Source organism: Carassius carassius, chromosome 46, assembly GCF_963082965.1.
Source record: "Carassius carassius chromosome 46, fCarCar2.1, whole genome shotgun sequence".
In the NCBI taxonomy this organism is placed as follows: Eukaryota; Metazoa; Chordata; class Actinopteri; order Cypriniformes; family Cyprinidae; genus Carassius; species Carassius carassius.
Genome location: NC_081800.1, coordinates 22,950,533 through 22,967,363, shown reverse-complemented (window position 1 = coordinate 22,967,363; position 16,831 = coordinate 22,950,533). Strand labels below are relative to the sequence as shown.

Sequence of the window (16,831 nt, the reverse complement as noted above, 5' to 3'; positions counted from 1 at the left end):
CAGGCTTTATTGTAAAGACTCGTTGTCGTACAGGCAATGGTCGGAACCAGCAATATCAACAGCGTGGGAAGAACAGAGAATCAAAATCCAGTAACAAGCAAGGGGTCGGTAGGCAGGCAGCAAAGGTACGTAGAAGATAACAGACAGAATCGGTAACAGGAAATCAAACACGGGAAATAACGCTCAGAAATGACAGACACAGCAAATCAAGACTTCTAACTACGCGTCTAACTACTGTGAAAGTCCAGCTTATATGCACAGTCTTGATGATTGGCACCTGTGCAGGTGATCAGAGTCCAAGGACGGGGCTTATGGGAAATGTAGTGTTGTCAGTGTAAGTGAGTGAATGGATGCGTGTGTGTCAGTATTCAGGTGAGGCCTCTGCTGGCCATCAGAGGGAATCACGGGGTTTGTCTCCGTGACAACTTGCTTTGGTATTTTATTATCCAGTGCAAGTTTCTTCAATGTCTCCGGTGTACAAATATTTTGGGGGCCACAGCAGAATTCAGCCTGATAGAGAATTCTAGACCTGCAGGAATACAACAATACAAACAAACAAATAAATAAATAAGATTTAAAATTATTACATGTGTTATTTTAGTGTTATGTATATACTATATTAGTATTTATTAATATTTTAAATTCCCTTTTTTTTAGTTCTAGTTTTATTTAATTTTTTTGTTTGTTTTAGATTTAAGCTTTTTAATATTTCTTTTGAGCATTAATTTATTTTACTTAAGTTTTAATTTTAATAATTTTAGTACTTCAACTTATTGCTTCCTTAAAGGAATAGTTCACCCAAAAATTTTAATTACTGAAAATGTACTCTCCCTCAGTCCATGAAAGATGTAGATGAGTTTGTTTCTTCATGGGAACAAATTTGGAGAAATGCATTACATCACTTGCTCACCAGTGTATCCTCATAGTGAATGGGTGCCATCAGAATGAGAGCCCAAACAGCTGTTAAAAAAACAGCTGCATGTTTGTTAGAAAAAAATCCATTATTAAGGTGTTTTAACTTTTAAATAGCAAAATATGACTCCATGTTCCATAATTATGCTTCCTCCAGTCAAAAACATAAATTCCATGCAAATACCATCTGAAAACAGGGACAGCTGAATAGCTTGTCATCTTCCTTATTTATAAGTCTGCTTCTTCCTTATTTATAAGTCTGCTAAATGAACGAATGCTAATTTGAGAACTACGGATGGTAATTTTGGTCTGTTTCTCCACCTGACATATCATACGACTACCGAAGGCTTTCAACAAAGTTTATTAGTCTACTTTTTGTGTGCTTGATCCCAATGTATGGAAAAGGGCAGCATGAACAATCTGCAAAACATCTACTTTTGTGTCATTTGTGCTTGCCGCAACACAAGTAAATAATGACAGAATTTATCCTTTAAGTGACCAATGGTGAGATGGTTCATGATTAAAAACGGACCAATCACTGTTCTGTCTTGGCAAATCAGCTCTTGTGGTCTTCAGATCAGGTTGAAGTCATTTTAAGTGAGTAGTACCGTATTTTTCGGACTATAAGTCGCACATAAGTATAAGTCGCATCAGACCAAAAATACTGAGCAGCATAGAGCGCCCTCTCGCGGCTGTAGACGGTGATGTTGTCTCTTGGTTCATGTCAAATTAATTTGGATTAATAAGTCGCACCTGACTATAAGTCGCAGGACCAGCCAAACTATGAAAAAAGTGTGACTTTTAGTCCTGAAAATACGATATATCACTCTAGAAGAGGCCTGTTTGTTATCATCTCTCATGATGGGTGTGATTTTATGAAGTAAACCTCCTCAGCGCCTCTGGGTGTGGACCCAAAGCCTGTTATATCAACAGCGCTGACCTTTTGTTTTTAATATTTCATGCAGTCTGCTCTGATCCAATAACAGCTCATATTTATTAAAGTGCCCAGATCCCTTGGGCGTTCACAAATAATCCTGGACTTTATTACTTCAATTTGAATGCCGTGTTGCTTCCAATATGGTTCTTATGAAATGCTTTTTTTCCCCAGTGTTGGTAGAAAAGAGAATCAAAGTTGACATTGAGTCTTTGTCAATGCCCCAGTGCATGATGGGATAGGAGACAGGCCCGTTTGAGGAGTTAACTGCAGCTGTAGGTGTTCGAGGCCTGTTTCAGATGGTATTGTTGGATAGTTTCGATGCTCTCGAGTGTGTTTGATGTTTTAGTGTTACGATTCAGTTTCTGCTGAGAAGTGAAATCTTTTGGCTAGAGAGAGCAGTTCAGTTTAGGACCGGCTTAAAACTTCTCTAGATGACGGGTAAATAAAAGAACAATTTGTAAATTTTTTTCGGGTGTTCTTGGTGAAGTCTGATGCTTTTGTTTGGCTTTTAAATGAAATTAGTAATTTTTCTCTTTAGGATTCAGTTTTCTTGCAGAAATTACTGTGTAACTGAGTTCTTTATGTAAAATTGTATTACAGATTCACCACAAGAACTTGATACAAACATGAAGTCAAGAACACGGCCCAGGTAAAATCTTTTAAACTCTCACTACTGCTACATTACCATTCAAATGTTTTTTGACTCTGATGTTGTAGAAAAAGAAAAAAAAAGAGATTCATACATTTATTCATTAAAAAATCCTCATGGTTTCCATAAAAATAGCTGACAACTGTTTTCAAGATTGATATTATTATTATTATTATTATTATTATTATTAATATATATATATTTTTTTTGAAAAGCAAACCAGTTTATTATAATGATTTCTGAAGGATCGTGTGACACTGAAGACTGGAGTAATGATGCTGAAAATTCAGCTTTGATCACAGAAATAAATGTAATTTTAAAATATATTCAAATAGAAAACAACTATTTTAAACTATTATAATATTTCACAATTTTACATTTTGTTCTGTATTTTTGGTGAAATAAATTTAGCCTTGATGAGCATAATATCTTAATCTTTAAAAAAAAGTAACAATTATTTATTATTATGTATTTATTTTATTTTACTTAACAGAAAATCTTTTTGCGGATTTTACCGTGGTAGTACCAATGAGTTCTTTAAAATACTTAAAGTACCATGTAAATATTATGGTACTGTAGATGGCATTCATTCCATGCTACTGTGGTATTACACCTGGACCTGACACCTGTATACCCATGATAACACTACATTATGTATTTCTTCATGTACAGTGTCAAAGAGGTCTGTATGCGTGTTTTACCCCTCAGGTCATACTCCAGCACCTCCATAGATGATGCCATGAAGAAGGTGGAGGAGCCTCCCACTCCTCCTCCTCGACCCCAGAAGACTCACTCCCGCGCCTCCTCTCTCGACCTCAACAAGCTCTTCCAACAGAGCGCCCAAGGTCCACACTCATCTCAGCAGTCTTTGGGTATTAAACCGTATACACGTACAGACTTTCATATACTGAGAATACAAGGCACAGACATTTCGATATATATTACATTTATTGCATTCATGTTAACTGAAGTAAATATTTGACTGGTGTTTTGATGCGATATTGGTGTGTTCTGAAGTGACAGTGATATTTTTTGTTTTTACTACAGCAGTGTCTGTGATTTCTTTATCAATTATCTGTACTTGTAATATTTTAGTAAATAAGCTGTGCAAAATAATTGCTGATTATTGCAGTACATGGTGGATGTGAAATAATTTATAGTTGTGCTGATCATATGTAATCAAATTCAGTAGTAGTAGTAGTTTTAGAGTGGCGAGGACGTTTTTCTGAATAGCTTTTCCTCTCTCAGGTGCTAAAAGTGGCTGGTTGCCTCCTCCTCCAGCTCTCCCTCCACGACCACCAGCTACACAGGTGAACCGCTCAGCATCTCCTCATTTAAAGTATTTCCTGTCCAGTTTAAGCTGTCATCTGTGTGGTTTCTAGCTTGCTCTTAGCTCTTCCAGCTTCCATGTTCCAAAACCCAACTTGACCTTAAGCGGGTTTGTAACTGGTCAAAGATGATCTATATCTTTTTTGTACATTAATATAGAATTTAATTGATATGCAGTTTTTGTCAGCTGTTTTACTGTGGTTTCAAACGTGGTTCATCCAATTAGATGATTAGTCTGTTTCATGCAGTGGTTATTTTTTATTTATTCATTCGTACCATTCTGTAACTGTATTGTGTAATAACTTGTGTTATAATTCAATGTTTCAGATCTTCAGCTTCCTCCCTGGCTCAGAGAAGAGTTCCCAGAAGGCCGTTCAGCAGCCAAACTTTGCAGATTTTAGCAAGTTTAGGGTGGAGGTGAGTAGATGTTAGGGTTTGATCCTACGTACAAATATGGCATAACTAGTGCTACTAAAACACATACAATTTAATAACTCCAGATGTGGGATCTCTAAACTGACATTTGATTAACATGAACCGAATGTAACTTCTGATTTAAATTAATTTTGATTATAATTATTATTTTTTTAAACAGTAAATTTAACTTTATAATAAATGGATTGTATACAGTAAGAATGAGGTGAGAGAATTGTGATTGTTTTAAATTAATTTTGCATTAATAACATTTTTAAATCTCATTTTAAAATAAGAATTTTAAGAATAAGTAATTATTTTCATTTATATTTTTTATTTAAATTAATAGTAATTTTGTACTTAAATACTTTGTACTTTGTAAATCAGAGGTTGTATGAAAATTATAAGAATTATTAAAACTATTTTCAAATTACTTGTATTTTTAAAATAGTGTGCTGTGAGGATAAAGAGTTTATAATTTTATTGTTATTATTATTATTATTATATAACTTATTTAACTGGTCATATAATATATAGCTCTATCAACGTTATGAAGTTAAGAAAGTTTTTATGATTTTTAGGTTATTTGTTCCATTAAAACGAATATATATATATATATATTATATATACATATTATATGCAGGGTCTCAGTCATGAGTTTGCAATTAATAATGTCCAAAAATATTTAACTATACAAATATTTTAAAAATATTATTTATATATATATATATATACATATATTTCTTCTATCTTTGAAGTCAAATCTGCCTGTTTAATAAAGTTAGATTCATTGAAATTCTGCACACACACACACTCTTACTGCTGTCTGTCATCGCTTCTCTCTCTCTGTTATTAATTATGTATCCCCGTTTGAATAGTCTGAACTTCCTCTTTTTGGCATGTGTGAACATGTCTTCACCACTTCAGCCGTGTTACTGTCCATGATTTGTGTGTTCTTGTTTCTGTGGCTGCAGGCTGGGAAGAGACGGCAGTTTCCCACAGTTTAATAAAAGTATAAAGCCACAGGAGCCCAATGAAAACACACACACACACACAGCAGCGTTACACAAGTTCATACGCTCACCGCTGTGAGCCGTTCTTACCTCAGCTTATGTTACACACACACTGTTTTGACAGCACACGCACCTGCAAATATAAGATAATACTTACATAAGATATGAAGATATGACTGTAGACTCTATATGAAGGGTTTCTGGTCTGATCAAATACTCATAACTCAGCTGAAGTCCTCAAAAGCATTTAACCGTCTCCTACCACGAGCCTTCCTTCATCTTTATGGCCTTTTTACCCCTTCATGCTTTTAACTTTTGGCTTCTGTAATGTGATGAGAGCGAATGTGATCGCTGCGTGAAATTCATTTGTCATAGTTGTGTGAGTAATGTGTTTATGAGGTCATTGTTGGACAGAGAAACACAGTGTTTTAATCAGGCACGAACTGACAAGTGAGTTTATAAACCCAGCAATCTGCCTTTCTAGACTGCATTTTGAAGGCACATACCTTCCACTAATCTCTACAAAATCTCTAATAATAATGGCCAGTAATTGATTTGGCGCTGATATATATATATTATTTTATTATTATTATTATTAAATAACCTTTGTTTTATTCAAAAAAATATATAAATAATTGTAATACAGTTTCTAGTCATATGGATGAGAAGAAAGGAGACCAGGGTCGGCTTTCTGAGGCTTGTGGGTATTTTATTAATTAAACAAAGAAAACAATCGCGCGACATGCGCATGTACTTCAAACTACTTTTCTATTTCACAATACTGCAGCCTTCGTCTCTTTTGTCGTCTGTTTTAGGAACCAAAACTATCGTGCTCGCCCAGTTGCTGTGGGACTCCTCAATTACTCCCATCCCCAGCATTGCCTCTAATTCCTTCTGAACCCTTTTTTGTTTGTGTTCAGGTAATCTGTATAATAATCTTTTAGAATAATCTAAAAATGTATTTACTTTTGAAAGTCGAGATCATTTTATCTCTATTTGTTATTTTATTTTATTGCAGTTATTAAAATAAATCTAAGATTGTGAGATAATAATAGTAAAATTATTATTTCCATTTATTACATTATAATAGCAATATAGTATTTATATCATATTGAATAAAAAGTCATATAAATATAAAATGAAAATAAATTAAAAATAAATTAAAATAAACAAAAAAAGTGCTTTGCTGAGACAGGTGAGAGATGGAAACATAGTCTCAGAAAACACACACACACACACACACACACACACACATATATATATATATATATATATATATATATATATAGTTTATTTATAAATATTGATTATATATATATATTGATTATTTATAAAAGAACATAAAGACCAGTACATAAAGATGCAGGCCTTTCTTTTAAGCACTTTGCAGTCCTCTCTTCATTAGATGAGTAAATAGAATTAATTCTGCATGCTAATTCCTCTGTATTTTTTGACAAAAAAATTCACAGCTCAGTACATTACACAAACAACATGTGGCGCTGTTGTAGATGACTAAACAGCTTTAACTGACCAGTTTAGAATATTTGACCCTATGCATCTAATCAAATTTCATTTTATCCTATTTTTCTCTTACAGATCATATGCTAGAAAGGTTTTCGGCTCGGTTAAGTTTTTTCAAGATTTTGTACTGTTTGAAGGAACATTTGTTTTTAATACTTCTTTTCTGTACAATAGTCCTTCTGAGTTTTTATAGGCGGGGATGGGCACCGTTACCTTCACGCGGATGTATTACGCTCATAACTCTTGCATGTTTTCCTGATTGTACGGCTGGCTGGGTTAAATAACTTGTTGCATGGCACAGCAAATCAAACCACTTTATGACTTTTCAGGCAAATGTATAGCCTTGCAATCGGCCTGTTTCTGCTATTACTTTTCATTGTGCTATAAAGAACAGATTCTCTGTGCCACAGCGACCACAGTCCTGGATGTTACAGTATGTGCTTTTTAAGTTAAACAATGCATTGCTTTTTTATGAAGTGATTGAATGTTTACACAACACTCATAGAGTGATATAGCATGTAAATATGGCCGTTCCAGTCACACAGGGTTAAATGAACAGCAGTCGCATTTGTGTGAAATGAAGTGTAAATTGGATGTTGTAAGTCAGAGAGTCTTTACTGAGAGGGTCAAGATTGATGGTATGATCCGCCCTCAGTGATCCATGAACACACGGCGCATCATAGAGGGAGAGCTGTGTAATTCACTTTAAAGAGCCAAGGAAGAATTTAATGCGGCCTTCACTTCTAAATCTCTTTTTCTTTGCCCATTTCCTCTGTGTGAGAGACTTAGACTGCTCATTATTTTACAGCAGGAGAGCAGCGTGAGAGGAGGTCTGAGCACAGAGGACCTGACACCTCCCAAATCGGTAAGAGTTGACCCCGTCCCATTAACAAGCACCAAACACTTCTTCTGAGCCCCTTTAAAAGGAGCCCATATCTCACAGATGCTCAAACCCCTCATCAGCATGAGCATATTTTGCTCATCTTCAGTGTATTGGCATGTTTGATGCGTTTCTCTCAAAATCTATATTTAATATTTAAATCTCTTCCCAGGATTCTACAGTGTTACACCAAGGCCACGCCCCTCAGAAGCCAGTGCGAAGAAAGCTCCACCCTGAAAGCCAGAGTGCCACGCCCCCCTTGGCCACGCCCTACTCTGCTGCAACATTGACCAAATCTACCCAGAGGTCCATATATTTTTATACATTTTTTTAATGGCCATGTTTACAATAAGATATTATAGCAGGAACATTCCTTATAATTTTTTTTAAAAAGGTGAGCAGTAGGGCTGTGAATCTTTGGCAAGGCAGCGATTCGATTCGATTACGATTCATAGGTTTTCGATTCGATTCAATAACGATTTTTGCAAATTTAGAACGATTCGATTCGATTCACAATTAAATTCAATTCGATTCGATTATAACGATTCGATTCTTCATTCTTTAAGTGCATTCACGGGATTATTTAAATGCTTCTACTAAATTCTTTAAATGCTTAGTCAGGGGGCAAATTACAGTAGCATTTATGGTTAGAGAACCATAGGTTAGAGAAAAGAAAAAAAAACCTTTTGTCCATTGTTAAATGATAGTTTAATGATGCGACATGGCATACGTAAAAATGTATGTAAGCCAAGTTTTTAAAAAAGGGCTTAAAGAGTATTATGTTTAAGCTAACATTTTGTCACACCAGGGGCATAGCCATAATTTCAGAAGTGACAGAAATGTCAAATACAATCATTATATAATAATATTAATAATAATAATTATTATTATTATTATTATTTTTTTTTTTTTTACAAGGAATTATCTTCTTTTTTAATTACTTTTAATTAGCTGTAATAAATCAAATACACTGCTGGACAATAATCAATCATTTGTAATATATATTTTTTTCCTAATGGCAATTTTATGATTGTTTTATATACTAGGCTACATTTAATTAGCAATTATTTAAATTTTCTGCACAGAATAAGGTAGAAAATATACTTTATAGTTTCTGTACTGTAATAAATGTCAATTAGCACTGCATCATTCATAAATTGTTTGTGGGTTTCATCAGTTCATTCTGCTTTTATTCAGTTTAGCTGCAGATAGCCTGGCACGTCTATGAGAGCGAGATCGCTTCTCTTTCAGTGTGAAAACGTCTTCATCTCTATTTAACTTTTCCTCTCCATCAGCGAATGATTCTGAGAGAACACGTGCCAGATGTCTGTTTGCTAATTAGTGATGCACCGAAATGAAAATTCTGCACCGAAACCGAAAATTTAGGATGCCGAAAACCGAAACTGAAGCCGAAAATGGCTTCTTTTAAAAACGTATATATATATATTGCTTGGATTTAATGGATCTGAATTGAAAAATCACAATATAATAATCAAACTTTTATTAACAGTTACATAACAAAACATAAAATATTTTTTACAATAAATATAAATAATAATTATTCTTCAAGTTTTATGTTCCATCAAATAAAAGTTTTTTAAAAATTGTGCAAAAAAAATCCACAATTTTGGAGATTTTTGCAGAACAAATGTTACATATTGCAACTTTGGTGTCCTCTCGTATAGGGCTGTCACTTTTGTGAAAAAAAAATCCTGTTCGATTTTTGAGACATAGGCAAAGTGTTCATTGAATCGTTAGTAAATTGCCTATATTTGGCGTTGATCCGTTTTTCAACACCAAATATAGGCAAATCCACCGACAACTAAACAGGCATTAGGGCGAACGTAAAGAGGGCGCTTGAGACGCCCACAAGTCAGCAATGTGGACTGCCATAACATCAATGAAAAACATTACTGAAGGCTACATTGATATTATGCACTAATAGGCTCTGTGTGTGTGTGTGTGTGTGTGTGTGTGTGTGTGTGTGTGTGTGTGTGTGTGTGTGTGTGTGTGTGTGTGTCAGAACCTGCAGTTGCTGTGTGACGCGTGTTCGCTGCGAGCGTATAGTGACGAGCTGGACGCGCTCCGAGAGAAGGCCGTTAAAATCGATTCCCTGTTTTCGTTTTCGAAACTTGTGTTGGTTGGTCCGATCGATTGTGCAGCTTTTGTGACAAGCTTTTTTTGATTGTGACAGCCCTTTGACATGCTTAATCTTTGATAGGCAGACGCGTGATAACAGCTCGACCGTGAGTGAAACCTAAGCGCTTGTGCACGGATGGGAGGGGCGGGTGACATTCATTTTCGGTTTACGTTTTCGGTTGTTTTTTTTTATTTCGGCCCGAAACCGATAATGCCATTTCGGCCGAAAATTTTCGGCGGCCGAAATTTCGGTGCACCCCTATTGCTAATGAAACAAACGCTACTTTCATGCATCTGATTATCAGATAAATCTCGCGCTCTTATTTCAAGGTCGTTGTTAATGCTGTGGTTAATTTTAAAAGTTTCATTCGTATATTCGGTTCATCCGCGTTGTTTAAAAACATTTATCATTCAATGGAACTGTGCGTATGATTCAGACACTTACATTTCTGCTCCGTCCATGCAATAAATACAGCTGTCGATGGCTCCGGTAACTCCGTCGGTAAGATGCAGAGCCATTGACAAACTACAGAAAAGTAAAACTACTTCACGTTAGCATTACTGGCCACGAGTCCTATAGATCACACGTCAGCTGCGTCAGAGACGAACGGAGCGCGAGCGCAATCCTGTGACAGTCTCAGGCGGTAAACAGTGGAGCGCGTGAAGGACAGATAAGAGGCACGATTCACGAACACTCTTCAAGGTCTCCATTAATTCGTGCGTGTAGTAATTTAACGTGTATACATTTTGAAAGCATTGAATCGCTATAGAAATCGCGATTCATTTGATTCTTAGCATTTTGAATCGATTACTGTCCAAGATCGGCGATTCACGATTCAAAAATCATGTTTCAAGATCGATGCATATGAATCGACAGGGTTTGTAATCGATGCATCGAGAAAACGAGTGAATCGTTACACCCCTAGTGAGCAGATTAAAAAAATGCAATAATTATAATAATTTTAAATGTATTAATTATATAATATTAAATAGACAAGAATGGCAGTGTTTATAGTAACTTTTTACAAAAACATAAATAAGTAATCTTTAACATATGTAAGTCTATTTTTTATTTAATTCCATAAGAAAAAATACAATGATGAAAATAATAAAACATTTTATTTTTATATTAAATATAAATCCTAAAATGCATATATCAATAAACATCCCTCTCACACGACACATCAGGGAGCAAACAGCATGTATCAGTGATTTATAAATGCTAAGCAAGTGGGGTCATGAATTGAACACCATTGAAAGCTTTTCTACACATAGACACGGGAGATGATTATCTGCTGTTGTGCTCCAGGCCTCCACCCAAGCAGAAGAGAGAGATCCAGATGGCCATACGGAAGAACCGAGAAACCAACGCAGTCCTGACACGTCTCAACAGTGAACTACAGCAACAGCTAAAGGTGCACCAACCGTACACTTACACTTACACAGGGTTCCCACGCGTCCTGGAAAACCTGGAAATCCTGGAATATTAATGACCAATTTTCCAGTCCTGGAAAACACATGGAAAATGAGAGAAAACATAGATTGTCCTGGAAAAAATCTTGTTGTCCTGGAAAATTATTATTTTTAAATGTTCTTGATCATTACGAATTTGCCGACAACTGGTTGAAACAATTAACGTAACAGAAAGTGCTCTGTTCAGGGATGCTGAGTTTTGACCATAGACAGTAAAAGAAAGGTTTTGACACATGAGCTCGCGCTGTTTAAGCTCCCTGTGACGTATGACGCTGTCTCGTGTTGCCGGTTTTCAGGTGCTAGAAATTAAGTGCTCGAATGTTTGCAGCAAATGTTTACTGGTATGGATGTAATATTTAATTACATGTTAATATTATTGTAAAGTAATTATTTTGATACGCATGTGCAAGGGGTCTGCACGGCGAATTACAGCATGCGTGACTGCATTTGTCTGAGAAAAGGTTATCGATTTGTTAAGTCTATTTTATTTAGAATCGTTGGAACTTCTTGCATCCCCATAACAAATCAGACCCAAATTTCCCAAACCTGTTTTATGAACGATATAGGAAGTGAAAATGAAACGCTGACGCGATGCACAGCGATAATTGCATGTTCATAGTGCAGCACAGACTTGTGAACATGAGGCGGAGGCCAGTAGTATATAATAGTACTTATATAAACGTATATATAAAGGCACGTTTGCTATTGTACTATTGTCTGTTTGCTCTGTTTCACCAACCTAGTAGTTCCAAACAGACGTTTCTCTTAGCAACAAACAGTACAGCGACGTTTCTTTGCCGACTGAATCTTTGAGAAACGATTCATGACCCATTCATGAAGACCGCCATTTTCTTCATTCCTAAATAAGCGTTTTGAATGAATCGTTTGATAGAGTGACTCCAATGATTCACTCATTAAGACTGTTATTTGCTGCCATCTGCTGGTCGTAATAGTTAAATTTTTAAAGCATCTTACCTTTCCTCTTTCTATTCTAAATTGTATTTATTTTAAAACATTACATTTGTTGCGTTATTTATACAATTGTGATATACTGTTCTTTGATATTTTATTAAAACACTAGATTATAACTAGTGGTTTTTTTATTAAATAAGGAACATTAATTAACACAAGGAAGGAACATCCTGTTAACAGCTCTAAAACAAAGCTTGGAAAAGTTGCAAGAGTGTTTGAGCCAACTCAAACAGTAAAAAAAAAATCACAAGGTTACTGTGGAGCTTAATGCAGTAAATATTTTGGACAGACATTTATTTGTTGTTTAGTCTGTTTGGGACAGATGCTTTTTGCAAACTATTTTTTTTATAATGCCTTTTATTTCTTTGGAGACTGCAGTTGGGGGAAGAGGGAAGGGGAAGCTTAACAAGAAGGGCCTAGGCAGTCGTTATAATGTGTTCATTAAAATAAAGTGTAGAGTTTACCTTCAGAAGCTGTGTGTGTGTGTGTGTGTGTGTGTGTGTGTGTGTGTGTGTGTGTGTGTGTGTGTGCGTGCGTGCGTGCGTGCGTGCGTGCGCGTGTGTGTGTGAGAGAGAGAGAGAGAGAGAGAGAGAGAGAGAGAGAGAGACCGAGACCAAATGGTCCCCACAAGGATAGTATAACCTGAGATCTTTTACATTATGGGGACCAGCCAGCAGTCCCCATGGGGGAAATGGATCAATAAACATACTAAATGTTTTTTTTTAAAATGTCAAAAGTTTTCTGTGATAGTGTAGGGGGATAGAATATACAGTTTTTACAGTATAGAAACCATTATGTCTAAGGAGATTCTCTAGCAGGATAGTGAACCAGACGTGTGTGTGTGTGTGTGTGTGTGTGTGTGTGTGTGTGTGTGTGTGGTGCATTTCTGATTTTATAGTTGGGTTATAGCCATAAATTTTATGCTTTTTTTAAGAGAGGAGAGAGGAATATATTACTTTAGGCTGTGAATATGTGATCCTTATATTTTATTCCCATCATCATGAAATTTGAAATGTCCTGGAAAAGTCCTGGAAAATGATCTCTGAAAAAGAGTGGGAACCCTGACTTACAGTTCACTCAAAAAACATTCTGTCATCATTTTCTCGTTGAGAAACCCGTATCAAAGAAAGTGATATGGGTTTGACATGAGAATGCATAAATGATTTAACAGATTTTATTTTGAGATATTATTTGAGATATTTCTAATGAGCACCAGAATGTTCTTGGAAATGTATTTTGCCACCAATAATGAGAGCAGAAAGAGAGAATGAAAGAAAGTGAGGGAAAGGACAAACAAAAGACGCTAGACTGCTGCTCATAAACACCCAAGTGCAGAGCAGGTTGCACTGCATGCTGGGAACTGTTAACCTGCGGACCACTGCACGCTACGCTACAACTCTCACATTACGAAGTGCTTGTTTTCTAGACTTACTCCTAGTTTTGAGAACATTCTTGCTTTATAAAAAATTTTTTCAATATAAATCTATTTTTTACATTTATTTATTCAGCATACAGTAAATAATTAAATGAAAATATAAATATGCATATAAAAATTGATTAATATAAAATAACTTTTATTATTTAATGTAGCAAAGTTTGGACATTATTTTAACATAACTGACAAAATATAGTTATTTTATTTCAGTTGTGTTGTGAAAATAAAATATATAGTACAACAAAAATATAGAATTTCTGTGAATGCTTGAAGGTGTAGATGGATTTGATTAGAGAGATTTTTTTTTTTTATAAAAATGTAAACACAAAAATTGTTGTTTTAAATGTTCATGTGAATTTAGGCCTCAGAACATAATGTACAGTATGAAAAATGCATATTGATGTTGAGATTTGCTAAGTATTACATGTAAAAATTGTATTAAATTGTGTTTTAAATATGAACTTTAAGTGAGTATTACATGATGGCCGATATAAATGTTAAAACAGGAGAAATGAGCATGTGCAATAAAATATCCAATATTGCCTATAACTTCCAGAGTGGCAATGCATGAAGTCTGGTGAGATTGAGCATTGACCCCGTGTATAGAGGGTCAGATACACTGATACAACAACAATCTGACATATATTTCAAAAAGCAGTCAGACGAGTGTAGATATTTGAGAAGATGTTCCTGGTGGGTGTCCGATGACTGTGACTGTGATGTGTGTCTGGATTGTTCTAGAAGATACGTGATACATAAGACGTTAATGACAAATGAAGACAGCTAGCAGTAAACGTTCCAGAGACATCTGTGAGTGTCAGAACGGCAGCTTTGATCCTTTCTGTTTGATGTCATTTGACGGGCGTGACCTCAGTAGCCTTCCGACAAGTGTCTGTTTGCTCAAAACATTTGTCAAATGGGGATCAACTTATTAGTGTTAAATCCAGCATCACTATTACTATTGCTTATTTTTTTTATGTTAGCAACTACTCAAAACACCCTGGCAGCCACATAGCAACAGACCAAACCCACAAGGAATACCTTAATAACCACATAGCAACAGATTGAACCCAATACGAATATCATAGCAAAGGTATAGCTACACCCTAGCAACAGCATTGCAACAGTCTGAACTGACTCAGAATACCCTAGCAACTGCAAATCAACAACCTAAACCCACTCAGAAGGCTTTAGCATTTGCAGGGCAACACACTAAACCTACTCAGAACACCCTTTCAACCCTAAAGTAACATACTAAATCCACTCAGAACACCTTAAAAACTGCACAGTAACTGTAAATTTACTCAGAACACTCTAAGAAACAAACTAAAACCAGCCCCAAAAAATGTTGCAACACTCTAAATCCTTTTAGGGCCGTCTAGCAACACATCAACACCTTGTCATGGTGACATGGTGCACACAACACTCAAAGCATGTTATTATCAAGTTCTTTCTTTCAGAAGAGATTGAGGAGATGTGGATTTGGATGTATCTGGATCAGATCACTTAACGTTTTTGGCTTCATGTTTTTTTTATTGTGAAAGAGTGGAGGAAATCACGGAGGCCTGAAGGAAATCGTGAAAAGAAATTGTTTAATTTAATAGAGTCAGCTTAGCTTATCTCAGATAATCACAGCTGTGTTTCTTTCTCTTCTTCCTCTGTTTCTTCATAAGGTTGTACATCAGGAGCGAGTCACTCTGGAATCCCAGCTGGAGTTGCTGCGGCCCGTGGCGTCAATCTGACCAACACACGCTCGCTTTCCCTCACTTTCCATCATTCTAGTGTCTAATACTGTGAGCTGTAACTCAGTCACATGACAGGATACGCACTTTAAGTGACCAAACATTTGGGACGCCACAAACACTGTGTCAGAAGCACAGGAAGGGGATTTACCTCCACGGGAGAACGTGTAGAATTCTAGGAAGTTTGTTTGGTCAGAAAAACTATTTTTGTTTTGTTGGTTTCGGAGTTTGTGTTTGTGTGTTCCTGCCTGTTTTAGAATCATGCTAACACAGCTAACCGCTAGATACACATGTCAATAAAAAGCAAAAGCTTCATTATTTCCCTTCATTCCAGGAAACTGGAAATTGGTTTATGGTTTATGCAATGGATCCAGTTCTATAACTGCACAAACACATCGACTAATGATTGAAACTACTTTTTTGTGTTTTAGCTACCATAATTTAGTAAACCTGAATTTGTTTGAGGCTGATCATGTTCTACCAAGAATAAGCTTATGAGGGTCAATATCCTGAAAAAGTCAAGACACATTTCACCCCAAAAACAGACGAAAAAAAACAAGATTTATATATATATATATATATATATATATATATATTCACATACACACGCACACACACACACACATATATAGGCTATATACATACCAGTGATGCGCGGGTCAATGTATTAATAACCCGCACCCGACTGACGTTTTCAACTAACCCGCCCGCAACTCCGACTGCACAAAAAAATTTAATAAAATATTGTACACGACCCGCTTCCTGACCCGCATTTTTAAAAAGCAGTATATGCTCATCGTAGCGTCATTGGGCCATAGGAACGTAGGCAAAACTAACTAGGCAAAAATAAAAAACCAACAAAACTTAATATATTATAATTTTGTCAAGAATTATACAAAATCGTCAGTAAGCTCATAATTTGTACTAAAATAGTCTAGTCTGGCTATGTCTATTTGTATGTTTCTGCAAGGTCAGCAGACATTGAGGCTCGGGTTTGTTCCGATCCGAGCTCGTGAGCGGAGAGCGCATTTCTGAATATCCCGATCCGCTCGCTCATTCCGTGGGGTCTCGCTCAACCCAGAACGGCCTGCTGGTTCAAAAATATGCAAGGAGTCATTTTATTGTTTAGTAATAAACTGGTGTTTTCTGTGTCGCTGCACAGATGAAGTTGGCAATGCAGATTCGCCTTGAACGTCAGAGAGAAATTCACATTTCATATGGATTACATAATCAGAGAGTAGCCCGTTTATTTTGGTTTGAATATTTTCGTTTACAAGAAGACATTTCAAGCTTTCTGTAATATATAGCCTATATTTCTCAAATCTGAGGCACACGCTGAGTTTAGTTCACATGCAATGCAAGTGATCCTGCCGGCGCCTTATTACATTGTATAGTCTAGCTGACTACGTCTTGTA

General features: G+C 36.0%; 1 protein-coding gene across 2 annotated transcripts in view; it reads left to right on the top strand.

Annotated features, from left to right (window-relative positions):
• Window positions 1-15,935, top strand: part of LOC132129472 (ralBP1-associated Eps domain-containing protein 2-like) — a 42,777-nt gene extending 26,842 nt beyond the window's left edge. The window contains exons 11-18 of one of the 2 annotated variants that reach the window (XM_059541090.1): window positions 2,450-2,498; window positions 3,207-3,343; window positions 3,747-3,808; window positions 4,155-4,244; window positions 7,587-7,640; window positions 7,828-7,961; window positions 11,104-11,209; window positions 15,348-15,935. In XM_059541090.1, coding sequence (XP_059397073.1) covers window positions 2,450-2,498; window positions 3,207-3,343; window positions 3,747-3,808; window positions 4,155-4,244; window positions 7,587-7,640; window positions 7,828-7,961; window positions 11,104-11,209; window positions 15,348-15,416 — 701 coding nt within the window. In that variant the 3' untranslated portion in view covers window positions 15,417-15,935. Of the gene's footprint in view, window positions 1-2,449; window positions 2,499-3,206; window positions 3,344-3,746; window positions 3,809-4,154; window positions 4,245-7,583; window positions 7,641-7,827; window positions 7,962-11,103; window positions 11,210-15,347 lie in introns of both variants that reach the window. The other variant, XM_059541089.1, reaches the window with a different exon arrangement.
• Window positions 15,936-16,831: the final 896 nt, after the last annotated feature.